General features: G+C 49.7%; 1 protein-coding gene across 5 annotated transcripts; it reads right to left on the reverse strand.

The window, feature by feature from the left end:
- Positions 1 to 291: 291 nt before the first annotated feature.
- On the reverse strand, positions 292 to 23,159 carry CCDC61 (coiled-coil domain containing 61). Of its 5 annotated transcripts, none has more exons than XM_059383243.1 (14): positions 23,107 to 23,159; positions 16,054 to 16,212; positions 15,721 to 15,803; positions 10,923 to 11,080; positions 9,697 to 9,858; positions 3,552 to 3,762; positions 3,379 to 3,461; positions 2,539 to 2,708; positions 2,350 to 2,425; positions 1,886 to 2,028; positions 1,711 to 1,789; positions 1,479 to 1,533; positions 701 to 779; positions 292 to 601 (listed from the first exon to the last, which is right to left on the reverse strand). In XM_059383243.1, the coding sequence occupies exons 2-14, from the start codon at positions 16,199 to 16,201 to the stop codon at positions 504 to 506; spliced, it is 1,545 nt and encodes a 514-aa protein (XP_059239226.1). In that variant the 5' UTR covers positions 16,202 to 16,212; positions 23,107 to 23,159; the 3' UTR covers positions 292 to 503. The 5 variants fall into 5 exon arrangements, with proteins under 5 accessions (XP_059239226.1, XP_059239228.1, XP_059239227.1 ...); XM_059383245.1 differs by lacking the exon at positions 23,107 to 23,159 and adding an exon at positions 22,769 to 22,793; XM_059383244.1 differs by lacking the exon at positions 23,107 to 23,159 and adding an exon at positions 22,754 to 22,778.
- Positions 23,160 to 23,596: the final 437 nt, after the last annotated feature.

Consider the following 23,596-nt stretch of genomic DNA (forward strand, 5'->3'; position numbering starts at 1 on the left):
CAGATGTCACTGACAGCAGCTCAGGGGTCACGTGGGACCGCGAACCATGCTCCACAACACCCCTCCTCTAGCACTCAGTCAAAGATATCCTGTGCAACATCTCTGCTTGGACCCCTTTGAGGGTGAGCTGCTCACTACCACCCTTCATTACTTTAGAGAGTCGGCAAGTTTTTCCTGACTCTGAACCCCAAAGTGCCTCCCAGAAAGACACCAGGCCCCATTTACAGCCACCACCCAATCCTCACGTCTTCCCTACTCCAGCCCCACACCCTTCAGTCATAAGCTGAAGGATCCCAGAGGCAAATACATTTATTTACAAAATGCACATACCCTCCCTCCCAGCATGCAGTGTGTTGGGGGGAATCAAGGCTTCACACACCTGAAACCCCCTGTGAGCACCAGCAGAGGAGGAGCCTGAGTGGGGCTGGATGGACAAGCCGACCAGCGCCCCCACTCGGAATCCAGTTGTGGGGGGGATGGAGGGGCTGTACTCCCTGTGGGGGTCACGACCGTGTGTCCAGTCGGTTCATATATTCCTGCAAGGCCTTCAGGCGCGCGTCTATTTCGGCCATGTCCGCCGCCTGGTGGTCGGAGCTGTATTCTGTGAGAGCGGGTGTGGGTGCAGTGGCCGTGAGGGCCCAGCACACTTCCCTTGGGCCCAGGGGGCTGGGGAGGGAGAGATGTGGAGTTCCGGGCTCACCTTTCATAGGGACCCAGCCTCCTGAACTGGTCAGGCGTCTCTGATGGTGGCTGCGTTCCAGAGGGGTGGACTTCTGCTGCTGGGGGAGACGGGAAGGAGGGGTTCGGTATTCTCCCTCCATTCCCGTCCCCCAGATCCCAATGGAAATTTTGAACCTAAGGGCCTCAAAGAACTGGGGCTGACACCAACTGGACACTTACTAGATACAAAATCGCCTCCTGGTATCTCCACCGAAGCCCCCTGGGATGAAAACTACTACCATCCCCTTTGAACAATTTACAAAACTGAGGCTAAGAGGCACCTGGGTGGCTCAGTGGGTTAAAGCCTCTGACTTCTCAGGTCATGATCCCAGGGTCCTGGGATCAAGCCCGGCATTGGGCTCTCTGCTCGGCCGGGAGCCTGCTTCCCACCCCCCTCTCTCTGCCTGCCTCTCTGCCTACTTGTGATCTGTGTCTGTCAAATAAATATATAAAATCTTAAATTTAAAAAAAAAAAGAAAAGAAAGTGATGATAAGAACTACCAGGAGTCACACACGTGACAGGAAGGCGGGGCCATGTTTTAAGAGCTGGTCACTTGAGGCCAGGTGCCATCAGCAGGTATCATCTCCCCCAACCCAACTCCACACTCCCCTCCAATCCAATGGTCTCAAAACATTCTGCGTCCAGATGCATTTCAAAAGACCCCTTGGCAACCTGACTGCCCCAGAATGGGAATGATGGGCTTCTGGTGGTTTCCTGCTACCCCTACCCCCTTCAAGATCTGGGGAAAGACACTCACCTTCCTGGGCCCACCCCAGGTTGTGGGGCTGGGAGGCTTCCCGTGGCGGCGCACGCTTGACAGGAAGAGAGTATTCAGGAACAGCGCGAGGAGCCTTGGGCACCTCCCACCTAGCCCACCAGGGTGGTTTCAAGGCTCCCGTCCCTATCACCCAATCTCCCCGCAAAAGCCTGTTTCCAGACACCCCAAATTCCCGTTTGGAGGCGGTCCTTTCCCTGGGCCCAAGTTTTACCCTCTAGGAAGGGATTCGGAGAAATCCTCCAACTCGCTGCAGGAGCTGGCGGACGAGCAGCGGCTGCGGAAACTGTCCACTAGAGCGGGGAGCAGAGAGTAAGCCAAGCCTCCCCTGCTCGCCCGCCTGGGGCGCCCAGCCCGCCGGCCCGCCCCGCGCACTGCAGCCCAGTTACCCGAGGAGCTGCGGTTTCGAGAGCGGTGAGCCGCGTCCCCTCGGCCGCTCACTGCAGCGGGGGGCCGAGTCTGGCGAGACCAGGAGAGGGACGGACCGTCCCCGCTTCCTCCGCTGCCCAGTCGGTTCCGCTGCTGCTGCTGCCTAGGGAGCGGAGGAGGAGACACCACCCTGTGCACCCAACTGATGCTAGGAATGGCGTCAATGGGACCCTCTGGGTCACAGCCAGGGCCAGTATCCCAGCTGAGGTCACACAGGAAAGGGAAGGAAAAGACATGCGGACACACAGACCTGGGGACAGGGGGCAGGAAAGGAGGTGGAGGTAAGGTGGAAAGCAGGAGCAGGGAAAGGGAAAGATAGAGCGGGTGACAGACGATGGCGACAGATGGGAGACGAGGATGGACAAGTGCACAGGCCCGGGGGTGTGTGTGTAAAGGGACAGGTAAGGAGGAAATGGGCGCTAACCTCAATTTGATCTCTCTCTGCTTCTTCTCTTTGGCTTTCACAAAGGCTGTAGGATCAAAACGTGGCGCGCGACTACCTAGGATGGGGTGGGAGAGCGTGGAGAGAAGAGGCTGGGGTCACAGGACCACGTCTCCACAGCGCCAGTCCATCCCCCACCCTACCGCGAGCAGGGCAGCGCAGGGCAGAGACCTGTGGGCGAGGGTGAGGGGCGGGCAGGGCGGCCTCTACCCCGGCCCCCCCGGCCACTCTCCCGGGAAGAAGAGCGGGTCGCACCGCGACCACGCGATGTGGAGCGCTCCCGCGACGATGAAGCCCGATCCTCCCGCGCCCGGGGCTGCGGCACTGGCGGAGTCCGTCTCCTGCGGGCACAGGGCCCAGCGTCCGTTTCCCACCCGCCAGCTCCTATGTCAACTTCTATCTCAAGTCTCTTCTCGGATCACACCCTCTCCCAACCTTCAGGTCCATCCTCATCAACTAGACATTCACGCCCTTGCACAGAACCTCACAGATACCTTGTCCCAGGCTCCGCCCCTCTCGGAGCCACAGAGAACCCTCCCCCCATAAAAAGAACCTGTCACTTCCCTACATCCGAACAAACCCCCTTCACCGGACCCTTCTTCCTGAGGTCTCCCACAGCTCCCTAGAAACCCTTTCCAATACTCCATCACCCATCCCAATAAATAACATCGGACATCAACCAGATCCCCACCAGCTGGGCCACGCCCTTTCGCTCCACAAGATCCATAGGTCCCACCCCTCCCCCCCTTATCTCCAGCCCCAGTCTCCTGACTGACCCTTCAAGCCCTGTCCATCTCTTCACAGACTCGTCCTGCCGTATCCAACTTTCCGCCCCACGCAGTCTATCAGATTCCTTCCAACCCTCTCTCCCCCACTACTCTAAGCCTCCCTTTCACTCAGGCCCCGACCCTACGGCCTGGGCCCCGCCCTCCCACCCACAGACTCCCCTCCTGCTCCCCAGGCCCCACCCATCCAGTCCCTGGCCCCGCCCCTCCAGACCTCCTCTCTCACCCCTTCTTGTACACAGCCAGCTCGGTGTTCACCGTCCTAAGCCGGGCGCGGAGGCTCCGCTCCGAAGCCTTCACCTCCTCGAGCTGCCAGGAGTGAACAGGGACGTAGAGGACCACACTGAAGCCGAGGTCCAAACGCCACCGGTCACCCCGCCGCCCGCCACACCCCCTCACCTCCTTGGCCAGGCGCCGGCAATCCTGGCTGCGGCGGCTGACCCCGCGGTGTCCGAGGCCCCGCTCTTGCCGCAGCTCCAGCTCCAGGCCCCGGACGAGCCCACGCAGGGCCTCAGCCTCCTGGCGCGCTGCCCTCCCGGCCAGAGCCTCCTCGCGTGACTGGCCCAGCTGCGCCTCCAGTTCTCGCTTCTCAGATGCCAGGCGTGAAACCCTGGGGAAGACAAGAGGGAAGACAAGAGTAGGGAGGGGGACTCACAGGATCCCATCATTGTCATTTCTCCATGGCCTGGGCACGAACCATTTCATCTGCTCCACGAAGGTAGGCAGGCACCCCCACCACTCCAGCTGCCCCCATGGTCCCATCATCTCTCCCCCTCCCGCACATGAGGAACACGGCCACATCACTCCCACTCATCCCACGGGGAGAACACAGCCCTGTGAGTTCCAATGCCAAAATAAGTCATTGATCTGTCCTTCTCTGTACCCTGAAAACCTAGCCCTGAGGTAGGTCCTGACCTTGGACTTCCTCCAAGACTCTCAGTCGGCTCACACTGCCTCCTATTCACCAGAAGACTCTTTCTAAAATGCAAATCCAATGGGGCATCTGGGTGGCTCAGGTGGCTAGGCTTCTGATTCTTGATTTCGGCTCAGGTCATGATCTCAGGGTCCTAAGACTGAGCCCTGCATGGATCCTCTCATCTGGCTCCACGCTCAGCCTGGGGTCTGCTTGTCCTTCTCCCTCCCCTGCTTGCACTCTCTCACATGCGATCTCTCTCTCTCTAAAACAAATACATAAAATTTTACTTACTTATTTATTTTTAATTTTAAAGATTTTATTTATTTATTTGTCAGAGAGAGATCACAAGTAGGCAGAGAGACAGGCAGAGAGAGAGGAGGAAGCAGGCTCCTTGCCAAGCAGAGAGCCTGATGCGGGACTCGATCCCAGGACCCTGAGATCATGACCTGAGCCAAAGGCAGAGTCTTAATCTACTGAGCCACCCGTGCTCCCATAAATAAAACTTTAAAGATGCAAACCCAATCAGGTCATTACTATGCTCAAAACCTTCCTTGAGAAAAAGACGTACACACAGGCTATTCATTGCAGAACTCTTTGTAATAGCAAAAAGAGTAGAAATAACCAAAATGTACACCAACAGAAAATAAGTTGAATTTCTACTGTATAGCCACTCAATGTCCTAGCCAGTGCAATAAGGCAAGAAAAAGAAATCAAAGGGAAGGATTAAGGAAGAATGAAGAAAACAGTCATTTGCAGATGAAATGATTATAAGTATTGAAAATCAAAGTCTACAAATTATAAGAAATAATAAGAAAACTGACCAAAGTTACTAGATACAAAATCAACATATAAATAAAACTATCAGGTGTCTAGGTGGCTCCGTTAACCAACTGAGCACCTGCCATCAGCTCAAGTCAAGATCTCAGGGTCCTGGGATCCAGCCCTGGGGCTCCCTGCTCAGCAGGGAGTCTGCTTCTCCCTTTCCCACTCCCCCCAACTCCTGCTCTCTCTGTGTCTCTCAATTAACATCAACATGGTTTATATTTAAAGAAACCATTAGCAAAATCATCCAAAGATGGAAAAATCTAACAAAATATAGACCTACATAAACACATAGGTATACTGTTTACATATTAGAATACACACTATTGGGGCACCTGGGTGGCTCAGTTGGTTAAGTGACTGCCTTCAGCTCAGGTCATGATCCCAGAGTCCTGGGATTGAGTCCCGCATCAGGCTCCCAGCTCCATGGGGAGTCAGCTTCTCCCTCTGACCTTCTCTCCTCTCATGCTCTCTCTGTCTCTCTCAAATAAATAAATCAAATCTAAAAAAAAAAAAAAAAAAAAAAAAGAATACACACTATTTATACAGATTTCAGCTTTTCAGCTTCCCCTAAATTATTCTATAGATTCAATGCAATACCAATAAAAATCCCAACAAGTTTTGGGGCACCCGGCTGGCTCAGTCAGTGGAGCATCTAACTCTTGGGTCTTAGGGCCATGAATTCAAGCCCCATGTTGGGTGTAGAGATTATTTAAAAAGAATAATATCTTAAGCCCATTATTTAAAAAAAATTCCAGCAAGTTTTATGTTTTTGTATTGAAAAACCTATTGATTCTAAAATTCATAAAGAAATGTAAATTTCCAGGGCGCCTGGGTGGCCAGGAAGTCTGCTTCTCCCTCGTGCATTCCCCCTGCTTGTATTCCCACTTTCACTGTCTCTCCTCTCTGTCAAATAAATAAACAAAATCTTTTTTTTTTTTTAGATTTTATTTACTTATTTGACAGACAGAGAATCACAAGTGGGCAGAGAGAGAGGGGGAAAGCAGGCTCCCTGCTGAGCAGAGAGCCCAATGTGGGGCTTCATCCCAGGACTCTGGGATCATGATCCGAGCCGAAGGCAGAGGCCTTTTTTTTTTTTTTAAGATTTTTTTTTTTTTTTTTATTTGACAGACAGAGATCACAAGTAGGCAGAGAGGCAGGCAGAGAGGAAGGAAGAAGCAGGCTCCCCACTAAGCAGAGGGAGCCTGATTTGGGGCTCAATCCCAGGACCCCGGGATCATGACCTGAGCTGAAGGCAGAGGCTTTAACCCACTGGGGCACACAGGTGCCCCAAATAAATAAAATCTTTAAAAAAAAAAAAAGGAATTGATCAAGTAAAGAAAAAAAACAAGAGAGAGAAATATAAATTTCCGGGAAGGCTGGGTGGCTCAGTTGGTTGAGAGTCTGCCTTTAGCTCAGGTCGTGATCCCAGGGTCCTGGGATCGAGCCCCACATTGGGCTCCTTGCTCAGCTAGAGGCTTGCTTCTTTCTTTACCTCTGCCTGTCTATGCTCTCTTTCTCTCTCTGAAAAATAAATAAAATCTTTTTTAAAAAATGTAAGTTTCAAAAAATAACCAAGAAAAATTCTTAAAATGGAAAAACAAAAGTCAGAAGACTTCCTCTACCCAGTATCAGCCTAATTATAAAGCTACAATAATTTTAACAGTGTGGTGCTGGCACAAGGACAGACAAAACAATGGACTACAGAGCACAGAACCTCACCTGATGTGTGATACATATATAAACATTATTGATGATAAAGGTGAAAATGGCTAGGGAGTAAGGAAAGGATACTCTTACCAATAAATGTCATTGGGCTGATTGGTCATGTGAAAAAAACCATGAATGCTCTCCTACCTCCCCAAAAATCAATTTCAGGTATATTGTAGACATAAATGTGAAAAGCAAAAGACAAAGAATTATAGAAGATGATACAGGACAACAGCTTCATGATACTGAGAGAAAAGGATTCTAAAAACAGACATAAAAATCACTAACTTCCGAGAAAAAATTTATAAATTAGTTTACATAAAATTAAGAACTACATAAAGGTGCCTGTTTATCAAAAGACACTATTAAGAGAGTGAAAAGGCCAGCTATAGAGGGCAAGAAGGTTTCTGAAATACATAAAATTAACAAAGGGCTCATATCCTGACTATATAAAGAGTTCCTGGAAATCACTAAGAAATAGATGACAGAAGAAAAATAGGCAGCTGACAAAACAGGAAATCCAAATGGCTACTAAATATATGAAAAACTGTTCAGTCTCACTGGTAATTAGCAAATGAAGAGTATCAAGAGATGCTAGGCTGATGGAAACTTAATAAGAAGGAACCAAGTCTCCGTATCCAAACTCATCAGCCCCAACACCACCTGACAGTAGGCAAGCACACAGTACTACCACGGAGGGCGTCTTGCCAGAAACCTAAATCTGATGAGCCTATAGGTTTAACAACTACTTCACAGGAAATACAAAGGATGGGGAATGCATTAACCATAGAGACAGAATGAAGTATTTACAGAGGAGATATGATATCTTGGATTTGCTTCTGAGGGAAAGGGGAGTACACAGATCAAACAAGATGGGCAAAATGTAGATAACCACTGAATCGGAGGCAAAGGACGTGGGCATCATACTATTGTCTACTTTTGTGTGTTCTTGGAATTTTTCCTAATAAAACACTTCTTGGTGCCTGGGTAGCTCTGTCAGTTAAGCGAATGCCTTCAGCTCAAGTCCTGATCCCATGGTCCTGGGATCCAGTCCCCCTTCAGGCGCCCTGCTGAGCAGGGAGCCTGCTTCTCCCTCTGCCTGCTGCTTCCCCACTTGTGCTCTCTCTCTGTGTCAAATAAATAAATAAAAATCTTTAAAAAAACAAAAAAGTTCTTAAAATTTGTGGCTCCCCTATATTCTCCAAGGAGCTTCCCATTCAGCCCCACTTATTTGACGTCCCTCTGCCCTTCCTCTCCCCCCACCTTCCCCTCCAGCCAAGCTTCTCTTTGCAAATACAAGTCTTCCTTCTGGAACACTCTCTCACCTTCAAATGTCACATCCCCTGCCTGCTGCCAGGCTAGGTCACGTCTCTCTCTTCTCTGCTTTTGTGGTTCTCTGTACATTTCCTTCCTAAAGCTAACATTTATCAGTGTGATTATCTGTTTTCTGTCTGGATCCTCCAGCCGTCTGGCCACTGTGAGGGACCCGAGTTCTGCCGCCAGATTGACTATGTTTGACTCTACCCCACTTATTACAAGCTGGGTGACCTTGGGCAGTTTGACCTCACATCTCTTATTACAAGCTGGGTGACCTTGGGCAGTTTGACCTCACATCTCTGCAAAGTGGGATGATAAAAATAATAATTCCCACCTATAAGGTTGTAAGAATCTATGAAGAGTGTTTGGGATCATGTCTGACACTGAGTAAGGGCTCAAGAGGCATTAACTAGGGCTGGGCAGCGTGCCTGGCACACAATACAAACCGGGAAAATGTCAGATGGATGAATGAATGAATTTGGAGTCTTCCCGAACTCCCGAACTCCAGTTAGGAAGAGGAAGTTGGGAAGAGGAAGATAAGAAGCCTTTGACCAGCTATAGGATCTCAAGCTACCCTTGCTAGTTCTGGCTGGTTCTGAAGGGCAAAGGGCACCACGCTGTGGCCAGTCTGGGAAACACATACATCCACACAAACCAGTCCTAAGGCTGAACTGAGGACAAAGCTTGCGCTGCTTCCCAGCAACGCACAGCCAATCTCTTCCAGGAGGACCCACAAGGCTCTCCAGCTCCGTAAGCTCCCACTCCTCCCCGTCAGCCCCAACACTCAGTCCTGGCCGAGCAGCCTAGCAGCTGCCAACAGAACAGAGCGCAGCAGCTAAAGGAAACAAAGGGGGCTTGGTGCTGGCTGCCCAGATTCAAGGTCTAGCCTGGCCATATTACTCACTGTGACTGGGGCAAATTCTCTAACCTCTCTGGGCCTCCACGTTCCTCCCCAGCAAAACGAGGATGACAGCAATGCCTGCCTTACAAGGATTAAAGGAATGAAGTCATAAACCACTGAGCAGAATCCCTGGTACACAGTGAAATCCTCAATAAACATTAGCTGCTGTAATAATTATTATTGTTACTTCTATTATTGTTACTGAGCGCCTGGGTGGCTCTGACTGACTGTGCCATGTCCGACTCTTGATCTCAGCTCAGGTCTTAATCTCAGAGTTGCGAGTTCAAGCCCCGTGTTGGGCTCCATGCTGCGTGTGGGGCCTGACTTTAAAAAATAAAAAATAAAAAAGATAAACAAATAAAAATATTATTTGCCCTACCCAATGGATGGGGCCCCCTCCAAGTGGGGATGGAGTCCCTGATTCAGCACCCCACAAGGCATAGCACCTGGTAGGTACTCAGTAAACATGCCAAAAAGACTTTGCTTTCTTCACTTTACTCTCCTAGTCCCCTTGTTCTCACCACATCCTACCAAATACAATGCCTTTGCACATGTTGTTCCTTCTGCCTAGAATACCCTTCCCTTACTGGGCAGGCTCCAGTCTCCCCTCTGGGCTTCCCACGTTCCACCCACTGTGAATCGTAACTGTCTGCAGACAGAGCTATCTCCCCCCACTCGACTGGGAGTCCCAGGAGGGCAGGGCCAGGACTGTCTCCGTCAGTGCTGTGTCCCCAGCACCACCCAGCACGAGGCAGGCACAGAGGAGGGGCTCAGAATAAGTACCTGGTGAATGAGGGCCCACCATCCTCCCAGTAGCCCGGAGCACGGGGCCCTGAGGCGCCCCCCCAGCCCCAGCCGCCCTCCCCTCCCAGACTCACTGCTCCCTCAGATGCCAGATCTCCGTGTCGCGAGTGTCCCGAGCATCCGGGCCGTCTAGCCCTCGAAGGCGGCCCAGCTCCTCCTTCAGTGAGCGGATGATGCCCTGCAGGACCACAGGGTCTGGCTTGCCCTGGTACGGGAGGGGCAGCGGGTAGTGAATCCTGGGGAGGATTAGAACCGTGGCAGCTCAGAGGCCAAGAATCCACCCAAGGGCAACTACCAGAACCTGAGAGCCTTTGAGTATGAAAACCCCCAATTCCAAAAACCTCACATTCCTAGAGACTTAAGTTCCCAATGCAGCTTCGAGCCCACTCCCTGCTCCCCTGCCCCTCACACCCACCTGCCGGCCGGCAGACTCCCTTATCTAGCAGACTTGGAACCACCGGCACCGACAGGCCTGGTGGAGTCTGAGCTGACTCCCCTGTCATTCACTGCTGATGGAGTGAACCTGCCACCAAGCACAGTCCTAATTCAGATTCCACAGGGGTAGATTCTAAATGGCCCAACCTGCAACACCTCTTGGCTGAAGAAAGGTAAGTCACCTCAATCTACTGCCCCACCAGATGCTATGCATCTGGGACTGACATCCTCCCGCTAGAAAATCAGATGCAGCAGACACCATCCCCTGGCTCCCCAATGGCCATTTCTGGCACCCTTTTGCCTTGCTGCCTCCCAATATACAGGCTTATTATCCTAGCATCCCCTGCATGTGACTGCTTGTGGCCACGTATTAAGGAAAGGCCACAAGACCATTCCTGGCCAAGTATTACAGGAAATCTGTTGGGCATTTCCTAAGAACACTTTTGCTTTCCTGATAAAAATGGTAGATCCCATAACAAGTACAGCCCCGTTCTCTTCCTTTGGCTTTGATATAGAATAAGTGCCTGGAGGGCCAGCAGCCATTTTGTGACCATGAGAGGTAAGTATGGAGGTCAAAAAGTCAACACATCAGGGATGACAAAAGGAAACAAAACAAAACAGCGGGAGCCTGAGTCCCTAATGAAACTTTTTGTTGTGTCATAAACTATTGTTTGTTTCAAGCACGAATAATAGTTATTCTATTTATAGCCCAACACAGTATTTAATGATACAAATCTCAACCCTGAAGATTCCAAAGGCAACACCCGCCCCCCACCCCCGCCCTTGCCCTCAGGGGGTTCCTGAGTTCTAACCACATCCCCACCTGCGCACCAGCCTGAGCTTAGAGCCAGTCCCTTATCCCCACCTGTCAAACTCCACAGAGTAGATGAGGATCAGGTAGCGCTTGGAGTTGAGCTGGGCTGATCTGGAGGCCAAGGGGCCTGAGCGGCTCCCCATCTTGCGATTCCGCAGGGACTCCAGATCTGTGTAGGTCAGTAGGTCAAGGGTGACCGACTCACTGCTCTGTTGGAAGAGCACGAGGACGGGAGGAAATGCTGGGCAACCCGACAGGGCCACACCCAGAGCACACAACCCACCTACCCAGGCCACACCCCATCCATTCTTTGGGCTTGCTGGGCTTTTCCTACACTGAGGAGGATGATCAAGATGGCCCTGCCTTAGGGCTGGCACAAGGATGTCAGAGGGAGAAACAGGAAAAAACCTAAATGCTCACCCATGGGAGACAGCTTAGTACTGTGGCTCTCCAAGCATTGCCTGAAGACCCATGGGGGTCCCCAAGACCCTTTCAGGGAATCCATGAGGTCAAAACAATTTCCATAATAATACTAAGATGTCATGTGCCTTTTTTTGCTTTGCTGGCATTTATACCAACAGTGCAAAACAATTGTGGGTAAAAGCAATGGTACCCATCAGCACACATCAAGCCAGCGGCATCAATGTAGTAGTAGTCACTGTATTCTCTGTTGCCCCGTAGTCCCAGTGGGGAGCCAGGAAGGAAGAAGAAAGGAACGAACAACATAACACAGGAAATCAAACCTAGAATGTTCTTTTCTTTTTGTTTTTTTTTTAAGATTTTGTTTATTTATTTGACACAGAGAGAGACCTCACAAGCAGGGGGAGCAGCAGGCAGAGAGAGAGGGAGAAGCAGGTTCCCCGCTGAGCAGAAAGCCCAATGTGGGGCTGGAGCCCAATGTGGGGCTCGATCCCAGGACCCCGAGATCATGATCTGAGCCGAAGGCAGATATTAACCAGTTGAGCCACCCTGGTGCCCCAAATCTAGAATGTTCTTGGTGAAGCAGTAAAAATCATTAATTTTATTCAATCTCCATCCTGGAGAACATGGCATTTTACTACTCTGTGACACGATGGGAAGCACACATTCTGTGGCATTCCAAAGTATGACAGTTGTCTCAGGAAGAACACTTCTGTAATCGAGCTTAGGTCTAAATTAGCCACTTTTTCATGGTAAACTATTTTTACTTGAAACAACGACTGACAGACATAACTACGGTTATTCAGACTTGGGTGTCTGGCAGACATTTTCTCAAAAATGAACAAAGTCAGCTTGTCACTTCAAGAAAAACAGCTACCGGTATTTGTTGCCAATGGTAAAATTCAAACTTCACAGCAAAAATTAGAATTTTGGAAAACTTGGATCTGACACTGGGTGCTTGATAGCTTCTTGATGTTGAAAGACTTCCCTGGTGAGATCAGGGAGGATATTAACAAATGTGACTTCCTGATATTGTATTAAAAAAAATGTGTCAACACTTGGAAGATCTATATAACTCAGTGAACCATAATTTCTTTCTTTTTTTTTTTTTTAAGATTTTATTTATTTATTTGACAGAGAGAGATCACAAGTAGGTAGAGAGGCAGGCAGAGAGAGAGGAAGGGAAACAGGCTCCCTGCTGAGCAGAGAGCCCGATGGGGACTCGATCCCAGGACCCTGAGATCATGACCTGAGCCGAAGGCAGCGGTTTAACTCACTGAGCCACCCAGGCGCCCTGAACCATAATTTCTAAATGACCATCGCATGACATCATAAGATGGGTAAAAGATCCAAGTAAAGTTCAAGATACATCCATAGATTTTAATGTAACCTGATCATGTTCACGGATAGGCTTTTGGACTCCACACTGCAACAAATCTTTAAGAAATTACCACCTGCCCACTTTTAGTATGTTAGCAAAGAAGGATTTGCACAATTCCCTGATTAAGGGGCTCCCTTTTCCAACTACATAGGTATATGAGAGAGATTTTTCTGCATATACTTCAACCAAAACAAATCACAACAGACTGAATGCAGAAGCACATATAAGAATCTAGAAGTTTTGGGGGTGCCCAAGTGGCTCAGTCAGTTAAGCGTCTGGTTTTGGCTCAGGTCATAATCTCTGAGTCCTGGGATTGAGCCCCTCCTCAGGCTCCCTGCCTGCTTCCTCCCTCTCCCTCTCCCGGTGGCTCCCCCTGCTTGTACTCTCTTCTCTCTGTGTGTGTGTGTGTGTGTGTGTGTGCACGCGTGCATGTCAAATAAGTAAAAATCTTTAAAAAAAAAAAAGGATCTAGTTTTCTATTAAGCAAGACATTAAAGAGATTTACAGAAATGTAAAATAATGCTGTATTTCCCACTAATTTATTTTGTTTTAGAAAATGTATTTTTGGGGTGCCTGGGTGGCTCGGCTGGTTGAGCGACTGCCTTTGGCTCAGGTCATGATCCTGGAGTCCCGCATTAGACACCCTGCTCAGCAGGGGGTCTGTTTCTCCCTCTGACCTTCCCCCTCTCATGTTCCCTCACTCTTTCTCTCTCAAATAAATAAAATCTTAAAAAAAAAAAAATGTATTTTTCTGGGGCACCTAGGTAGCTCAGAGGGTTAAGCTTCTGCCTTCGGCTCAGGTCATGACCTCAGGGTCCTGGGATTGAGCCCCACGTCAAGCTCTCTGCTTGGTGGGGAGCTGGCTTCCCCCCATTCTCTCTGCCTGCCTCTCTGCCTCCTTGTGATCTCTCTCTCTGTCAAATAAATAAATAAAATCTTAAAAAAAAAAAAAGAAAATGTATTTTTCATTAGAACGTTCTTTAATATGTAATTGGTTTATTATGGTGATTTGTAAGTGAATTCATAAATATCTTTAAGTTATTCTCAGTTTTAATTTATAAGACAACTTAATCTATAATATAGCAAATATTGATAGGTAAAACCTTCATAAACAAAAGCTCTTTGATGTCTTCAATAATTTTTTTTTATGATTTTATTTATTTATTTGACATAGAGAGACACAGCAAGAGAGAGAACACAGCAAGGGGAGCAGGAGAGGGAGAAGCAAGCTTCCCGTGGATCAAGGAGCCCAACATGGAACTTGATCCCATGACCCAGGATCCTATAATCCCAGGATTATGACCTGAGTCGAAGGCAGATGCTTAATGACTGAGCCACCCAGGCGCCCCTCAACAATTTTTAAGAGCATAAAGAGATCATGACACCAAAAATCTCGAGAACCATTAGGTTAAACAAATCATGCCACCTGGGTATAATGGAATACTAAGCAACCCCTAATAAGGATAACAAACTCAGAAGTTGATGACAATAATAAAAAGATAGTATCGGGGCGCCTGGGTGGCTCAGTGGGTTAAGCCTCTGCCTTCGGCTCAGGTCATGATCCCCGAGTCCTGGGATTGAGCCCCACATCGGGCTCTCTGCTCAGCAGGGAGCCTGCTTCCCCCTCCCTCTCTGCTACTTGTGATCTCTGTCAAATAAATATTTAAAATCTTTAAAAAAATTAAAATAAAATAAAAAGACAGTATCTGTAAAACACTTACGAGCCAGACGCCATTCTAAGTTTTTTATAAAGAGGTCATTTAATCTTCACCACATTGTGAAATAGGGACTACTGTTATCCCCACATTACAGTTAAGAAAATTAAGGCATGGGGTGCCCAGGCAGCTCAGTCAGTTAAGCATCTGACTCTTGACTTCAGCTCAGGTCATGATCTGAATTGAGCCCTACACTGGGCTCGATTCTTTCTTTCCCACTGCCCACCCCCCTGCCCCTGTTTGTACACTCACCCTCTCTCCCTCTCTCTCCCCCCCTCTCTAGAAAAAAAAAAAAAAAAAAAAAGGAAAAGAAAGGGGAAAAAAAGAAAAGAAAAGGAAAGGAAAGGAAAGAAAAAAGAAAAGAAAAAAAGAAAACTAAGGCATGGAGGGGAAGTAACTGGCCCACGGTTCCCAGCTACTAAGTAGCAGTGATGAGTAGGAGTTCAGAATTCATGCTCTTGGCCATTATGCTACACTGCCTATACATGCTAAAATGTTAACAGTCTAAAGTAGGGGATAGACGGGATTATAAGAGACTGTCACTTTCTAACTCACACACTCTTTCACTGTCATAATTTTACAAGTACAAATTCTCTCTATAATCAGAGAAATAATGTAGCTCATAGTTTTAAAATGATGTCTAAGTAGCATCCCTACCACTCTAACTTCTAGCCTGCTTTTTTTTTTCCTATTAATACTTTTAACTATTTGCCATTATATATTTTTTCAACTTTCTGTTTTTCCCACTAGAATGTCAGCTTCGTAAGGACAGGAATTTTGTCTCTTCTGTTCACTGCTATATCCCAATGGCTATCACAGTGCCTGGCACACTGGAGATACTCAGTAAAAATGACACGAATGAATACTTATATTCACTGATGTGACTGAATGTTTATAAAATATTGTTGAATCTTTTAAAAACAGGTTAAAGAATATTTTGGGAAGTATATCCACTATATAAAATTACACATCTACAAATACACACACATACACACACTTTCACAAGTAAACAAAGAAATAGAGAAATGGCTGGGGTGCTTTTCACCAAAATATTAATAAAATATCATCAGGAATGAGTATTTGGAGTAAAGTGATTTTTACTTTCTTCCTTACGTTTCTTTGTGACATGACTTTTACTCTCTTCTTTACATTACTCTGTGACATGAATTTTCTACATGAGAGTATCTATCACTTACATTTGGGAATGAAAAAGATAGCCCTGTCCCTTTAAGGAAATACAAGGTAGAGGGTCTTGCATATATCAGTTGGGTATCTACCTCCCCAGGGATCCAGAAAACAGAAACCTCCCCTGACCCCCAGCCCTGGCCCCTACCTGGGTGAGAGCCGACTCTAGCATGTTACAGAAGATGTTGAACTGTTTGAAGTTCCCCGTCTTGTGAGTCAGATCTTCGATGACTGGGTAGAGAGAAAAGTCCTTCCTGAAGTCTGACCACTTGCCCAGCCCAAGAGCAATGCATCCAAGCTTTTCAACTTTCTACACCTCTCGTGCTTCTGGCCAGAGGGATGAGCCCTCCACCCCCTCCCCATGTTAGAGTCTCTTGTCAGGTAGGAGAGGCAGATGGGCAGGTTCCTGGTTGGCCTCATCTTCAGGGGAAGGTAATCCTGAGGAAGGACAGGTGAAGCCACCCCAGGCAGGCACACTCACAGCTGGCGTCAAACTGGCCCCGCCACTGGTCAGCCGTCATCCGGTCCTCTACTTCCAGCTCTAGCACCTGCCCAGACACCACCACCCGCACAGCATGCTCCACACCCCGGAAGACGTAGTCCACCTGCAGGCCAGCTGGCTGGTCCATGGCCAGTGTCACTGGGGAGAGGGATGAGACAGAGACCCAGAGGGGCTGAGAGCCTGGGCTCCGAAGCTGGAAGGCCAGAATTCATATCCTGGCTCTGCCATTCACCAGCTTCAGCACCTTCGGAAAAAGACTCCCTCTTGTTCTCATCTAGAAAATGGGTATAATAACGGCATCGACCTCACAGAGTGGTCATGAGGATTAAACTGGACCATACACATAAAAGCATGTAGAACTGTGTCCATACCCAACACGTGCTGGCTAACAGAATACATGGTTTCTGACAAGAGAACCATGCTTAATACTATTATTAATTTATTAATCCTCATACTCATTATATATTAATTAGTCATTCATTCATTCATTCATTCAAACATTTATGGAGAAAAATCAAGCTGCAAAGGGGGACAGAGAATACTGAGGTCAGGAAGGGCAGATTTTAAGTCAGGCTTCAGGGCCGGCTCCTTGAGGAGGCAACCTATGGGCATATGGCTATCTAGCAAAAAGTGGTTCAAATCGAGAGAACAGCAGCACTGTATATTATCGATGACACACTTAAATCATGTCTAGTGAACTCATAATCGACCTTATTAATTGGTCTGTTCTAAGCCTAAGTCCCTTCTCTTAGCCAATGAGTTACCACTTGCTGTTAGTTCTATGAGGTGGAAGAAAGGGGCAGATCTCTGCCTTCAGCCTGGATTTTAGCGGCTGGTGCAGAATGAGAGGCCTGGGCTGCCTGAGTTCACATGTAGCTTCAGCTATGTGCACATACGCAGGCAAGTTACTTCAACTCTCTTGGTGCCAGATTCCTTATCTTTAAAGTACATGCCATCCTGGGTGCTGGGATATGATGACAAACCAGATTATGCCCCACTCTCAAGAGGGCAGCAACAGTCAGAGGTATAAAAATGTCTGAAAAAGGGAGGGAAGTAGTGGAAAAAGGAGATGCTGGGGGTAAGGGTTGTTCTTTTAGCTAAGGTAGCCAGGGAAGGCCTCTCTGAGCAAAGACCTGGAGGGGGTAAAGCAATGGGTTATTATCTCAGAGAAGAGTATCCAGGCAAAGGGAGCAGCCAGGCAAGAGCTCCAAGGTGGGATGTTCCTGATTTATTCCAAGAACAGCGAGGTCAGCATGAGGGAGGGACAGAGATGAGATCTACTGGGCCAGATGGCGCTCACACAGGCCTTTGTAAACCCACAAAAGGATGTCCGTGCTCATCTCCTTGGACTGGTGTAAGGATTAAGAGTTAATCACGTTAAAATCTTTGGACAAACTGAGCAACGTCCGACACACAGCAATCACTAAAACACATACTGGCAACATCATCATTATTATTTGTTGTTGTGTCTTGAAAGGCAGTACAGAAACAAGGCAAGCTCATTTTTCTTGCTGGTGGACAGATGGGGAAATTGAGGCTCAGCGGAGTCCCACAGCTGCCCCCAAAACAGAGCTACCCAGGGCTGCCCCAACCCAGATCATGGGGATCTCTCCAAAGCCTGGGCTCCTTCTCTCCCCCACATCCTTTGCTCCTCACACTTCCCCAAGAACTCCTCCTAAAGGCTGATACAGAAAATATAATATTGTGAGGCCAGAAAATGATGAGCCCCAAAACACTAAGTCAGTGGTTTTTAACCTTTTAAGAGTCTTTGCACCTTTGATAGTCTAATGAGATCTCTGAACAAGATCTCCCCAGATAAATGAATAGACCCATAACCCTTTGCAAGTAATTTCAGGGGCTCCCAGACCCCCCCCCCCCAGGCCCATCTACAGATTCCCCTTTCTCAAAAGCCCAAGGACAACCGCCAAAGCCCCAGACATTCTGGTAGGCTCCTCTGTCTCTAGGCCTAAGCTCTTAAGTTTATTCGGGGGAGGGGTCTCTTGTCTTTGGAAGCGGCTGATGAAATCGTGAGACCTCTTCCCCTTGCAAATCCACTCTCACAATTAGCCACTCTCACGATTAGCCACTCTCACATTCCCTGGAGGCGCAGAGGTGGGGTTAATAATCTCTGACCTATGGGCCAACAAATGGCTACACGTTTCAATACATCCTGCATCCCCTGGTCCTCAGTGCGGGTGCCAGGCAGCGCTGGCCCCGCCCCACCGGGTGTCCTAGACCTCGCCCCCCCCCGACCCCGCCCCTCCAGCTCCGAGGGCCAATCAATGGTTGCGCCGTTCTGGTTACCAATGCGTTGGAGGTACCCGCAGAACGCCTGAGGAGCTGCACACCTTCACTTGCCCAATTCACCACCCCACTCGTGGTACCCAACTCCGGGGGGTGACAGAAAAATAAAGGGGCCCATCCCACCCCATCTCCACCACCAACCCACCCCTGCTCTCCTCCTTCCCCACTCCCCCGCATAAGCTCCCCACTCTCTTCCAGAGAATAGCAGCCCTTCACTAAATCACAGGGCCTTTCGGAATCCAACTGCCCTGATGTCATCTGCCTCCACCTCAGTCCCCAGATATTAAGCCCCTGAATATTCTCGCTGAATTCCATTGTCCCCTTACACACACCTGCCTCCCACACTTCATAAACTTCGCCCGCTCCCCTCCCCTCATCCCTTCTTCTCCGCTGCTTGTCGTGAGCGCCCAGCTTGCTGATGAAATAAACCCACACCCCTGCCAGCTCCCCATCGCTCATGCCCCAGAGGGCCTGGAGATTCTGGACTCTCCCACCCCTCCCCGCTGCAGAACCTCCCTCCTTCCCTCCATATCTCAGCCTCATTCCTTCTACCACATACGTGAAACCAGCCCTCTCCACTCCCTTCCCCAAGTCCCTTATTGCCATTCTGCATTCCCAGATTGGGGGGGGGGGGGTGCATTCCCCTTCTCCGTAAATCAGCCCCCATGTTCTCCATGGGTTTCCCCATATTCTACCTAAATTTTGCTCCCTCCTACTTTTCCTCCTGGATTCTGCATATTTGCCCAAGGTTCTACGCCACAGTGGGGATCTACCCCCATTTTCAGCCTGTCTTACATTATCCCCACATTTCACCTAGATTCTGCTCCCTCCCAAATCCTATGTATACCCCCCCAATATTTTCCACCTCTCTTCCCTGGAGAGCCTTCCCAGAACACCCCTCCCTGCTCCCCCCCCAATTTGGGGGGGTTCCCCAGGCCCCGCTTCCCTCCCCCCTTCCAATCTCCGCACCGTGTCCTTCTACCTGCATCCTCTGTCCTTGCTCTGTGACCAGTGGCTCATCCTGGTTGCTGGTTTCGTTCCAGTCCCAAGACTCTCCTAGCTCTTCGCCTCAGCTTCCAGACCCTGCATTCGAGGCCCCGCCCTCACCAACCCATGACGTCAGCCCTTCAACCTTGAGCGCTCTGCGTGCACACCCCAGCACCCCACTCTGGCCCACACACCTGACCCCATTTCTCGGGCCTAGTGACATCACGGCTTCAGCGCACACGCGCATACACGTACGCACACGCACGCAAGCACACACGCACAAGCACACTCAGCTTTCCGACCCTGGGGCCTTTCCCTCTCATCTTTCACTAAGGTGACTCCCCTCTCGGTTTCCAGGGTTACATCACTGTCCCTGGCTCCTCCTCCACCCAATAGCGCTCCCTGGATATTTCCGATTTCACAGTCCTTGCCCTAGGGTGGAAGCTGAGAATCTTCCACGCTGGGCTCCCCTAAAACAAATCCACATCACCATCTCCCACACAGGACACGGGCAAATCCCTGCCTCTGTCAGCCCCCAGTCACGACAGCTATTTCATACTGGCTGCAGCACCGGCTTCCTCCAACATCACAGATTCCGGCCTGGCCAGGACTTAGCTGGCCTGTCCTATACAGTATATGACCCCCACACCTCTCATACATACACACACACACACACACACACACACACACACACACACACGCTTGGCCTGAGTTACCACTCCCCACCATGTGAGTTTTAGCTGGCTAGAATCCCCCTCCCCTCACCCTGTACTCCCCCAGAATACAGACAAGAGCCTTCCACCCTGTCCTCCTGGAATATATAAACACGAAAGCCTTTAAGGACTCCCCACAACCTGCCTCTCCATAGTGCACACTGCAGCCCACTCCTCCCCCCATCCCCAGAATATCCAAATACCCTCCCTACTATTCCTCAAACGCTTTTTGCCTTAGATGAGGACTACACGCACCCATCAGTGACTTGTCCTAATTTTGCTCTCAGGTAGATGCTGTAACCATCCCCCATTTCACAAAGGATGAAACTGAGTTTGCCTAGAACCCTGCAGTGAGGGGCTGGCACACTGGTTCCCCTCCCCATCACCCAGCTACGCTTCTGTTTCCTCCCATAATTCTCTGCTCCTTTCCCTCCAGGCACCATCCTTAAGCATGGTACCTTAAGCCTGGTACCTTAAGCATGACCCACACCGCAGGACAGAGACTCCTGGGTTCAGCTCCTGCTCCTCCACTTACCCACAATATGGCCCAGGGCACTTCGCCTCTCTGGGTCTTCTCCCATCAGTAAAGTGGAGATGATAAGAGCTCCCATCTCACATAGGATGGTTGTGGGGATTAGAGTAATTAATACATGTACGGAGTTTCAAACAGTGCCTGGCACCCGGTCAACTGTCCACCATCTGTGCAACTAGCTGACGATTACCTGACAGACCAGAAGCCCAAGAAGGCAGAGCCATTTTGTTCGTTCTTGTACCTTCAGCACCCTGGGCCTGGCACAGATTGGGGACTACTTGTGAATTTATGTGAGAGGCCAGGAAACAGGGTTCTAGGCACTGGAGGTACAGACAAAGTCCTCTCCCCTCAGTTCATTGCTGTGTCACCAGGTCCCAGCTCCAATGTCCATTCCTGTCAGATGCCCTCTCGGACTCCCAAGCTAGGTAAGGAGCTGTCTCAATCACCAGTGTCCCCAGCACTGCCCAGTGGAGGGGTAGGTAGCCCCAGAGGGGGAGTTTAATGATGAAAGAGCTCCAGTCCAAGCTCCAAACTCGTCTGTTATTTCAAGTGAGGACTGCAGACCTTCAGCATGAACTCGGGTGCTTGATAAAAATTAAAAATAAAAAAAAAAATGCAGGATCTTGGGCATGATCCCAAATCTAAAGAAGTAGAACTGGGGGGTGAGCCCAGGAATCTGCATTTTCTACAAACTCCACCAGCACTGAGATCTGAGAGCTTCTGCCCCTGGATACCACAGTCTGCCCAGTTTATTACCCCATCATGACCCCACCACCCCACACAAGACTCTCCCAGCTCAACAACCCTGCCCTATACCACAGGGAGTCTCTCCTCCCCACCAAGAAATGGTGATGGTGATGATATAATACAAGTAACACTTTTTTAGGGCCCTATGGGCCCTTCCAGGTACTATATTCTCATGGAGTCAATACTCTAGTGGGGGTTGGGAATCTAAGAAGCCAGGGGATATAAACAAACCCTAATATAAGTTGGGTAAGTGGTGTTAACTGAAGAAAACCAAAACCAGGTGATAAGAGGCCAGGGAGTAACAGAAGCTATTTTAGCTTGGGTGGTCAGCAATGGCCGGTCTGTGGATCTGACATTTGAACAGAGACCTGAAGGAAGTGAGGGAGAAGCCATGCAGACATCTAGAGGGAACATTGCCCAGACAGAGGGCACAGCAGGGATATTCCCCAGCTGGGAATGTATTTGCTATGTCTGAAGAACAAGGAGGCCAGGGAGGCTGAAACAATGTCAATAAGGGAGAATGGCAGGAGTCTGAGGGCAGGCTGGAGGGAGAGCCGAATCAGGTGGTGTCCTGTGGGCTTGGCAAGGTCTTGTACTGTGCGAAGTAGAAGCAAGTGTGGGAGTGCCTGGACCAGGGAGCAACATGATCTGATTTTTGTTTCAACAGGAACCCTCGACTACGGGCTCCAGGTGAGGGGCAAGGAGCCCAGCGAGGAGGCCACTGCAACAGACCAGGTTAGGGCAGGTGATGGCATGAATCAGAGCAGTAGCAAGGGAGGTGGTGAGACAGGGCTGGATTCTGGAAGTGTTCTGAAGATAGACGCATGAGATTTGCGGATTGGCAGATGACACACAGGCAAGGGAAAACAGAGTCAAGGACAACTCCAAGGTTTTTGCCCTGAGTACCTGGAAGAATGGAAGTGCCATCAGCAAGGTTTGGAGGTTGGAAGGGGAAGCTACAGGTTTGGTTTGGGACAAGCTTTTTAAAGCATGGATGTCAGTTGGACTTCCAAGGAAAGAAGAGTTGCCGTTGGACAAGCGAGTCTGGAGTTCAGGGGAGAGATCCAGACTGCAGACAGGCACCTGGGAGTTATCATTATATAAAGAGCATGTGAGGCCAAGAGACTGGGTGAGGACAGTAGGTGAGTGGTACAGAGAAGAGATGAAGTCATTCTAACGATGCTAAAGCTGAGGCACATAGGGTTAAGGAATTTGCCCGAAGCCAGCCTGACATTCAGCAGCAGGGCCAGTGGCAAAGCCAGGATTTAAACTCAGGCAACCCAAGTCCAGATCCCACAGTCTTAACCACCGGGAGGGTGTTAGGAAGTTTAAGGGTCATTCTTACAAAACCTGGCATATACTCAGCCCTAGATAAACGCTCCATATGACTTCACACCTCGCCCAGGCACACCTCCATCCTCCAAGTCCTCTGTCCGCTCCTTCTCTCTCTCCGCGTAGCTTCACCTGCCCTGCACCCAGATCAAGGCTTGTAACTCATCTCAAGGACCTCCTCTCTTCCACACCGCGCTAAAATCACCCCTCTCCTCCCCCCCCCCCCCCATTAAATCACAAGGCTATAAGAGAATGTCTGTATTTGACCACCTGCTGTCTCCAGCTTTACACACTTTTCCCATTAAAGACCCTCCTGCGAGAAACAAAACATGACCCCCCCCCCCCCCCCCCACCCCCCCCCCCCCCCCCAGGACCCCCCCCCTGCCCCGCGCCCCCGCCACTCTCGCAGCCTCTCACCTTCTCCACAGCCACCCCTCCTCGCGAGCGGCTCAACTGCCGAAGCTCCAGCCCCGCCCCAGGATCCGGCCTTCTCGCTTCTGACTGGCCCTGGCTCACTCCAGCTGAGTTCTCATTAGTCAAAACAGACGCCCGTCATTCCGTGTCCCGCCTCAGGGACGAACCCACCCTCCAAAGCTTGCCATTGGTCAACTCGGATGAGCGATTCCTAAATGGGCCTAGTCCCCGGTCTTCGCTCCAATCGTTACTGGCTAATTCCTACTGCCAGTCATGCAAAGAGGGTTGTTCCTCGGAGGGGGAGGAAATCCAGGAAGTAGGAATCCTTGACTCCGCCCATCACCCCCTGCGCGCGAGGAGGGGCGGACTGGAGGAGAGTTGGGTGCTCTTGCTTGGCTGCGGGTCGTCTGGGAGCTGCGAATTCTTTGCGTAAAGTGGGGCAGGGGTTTATCGTTGCTCACTCCGTTCCAAGCCAGCATTAAGCGCTTTGCAG

This window comes from Mustela nigripes, chromosome 17, assembly GCF_022355385.1.
Source record: "Mustela nigripes isolate SB6536 chromosome 17, MUSNIG.SB6536, whole genome shotgun sequence".
NCBI classification, from domain to species: Eukaryota; Metazoa; Chordata; class Mammalia; order Carnivora; family Mustelidae; genus Mustela; species Mustela nigripes.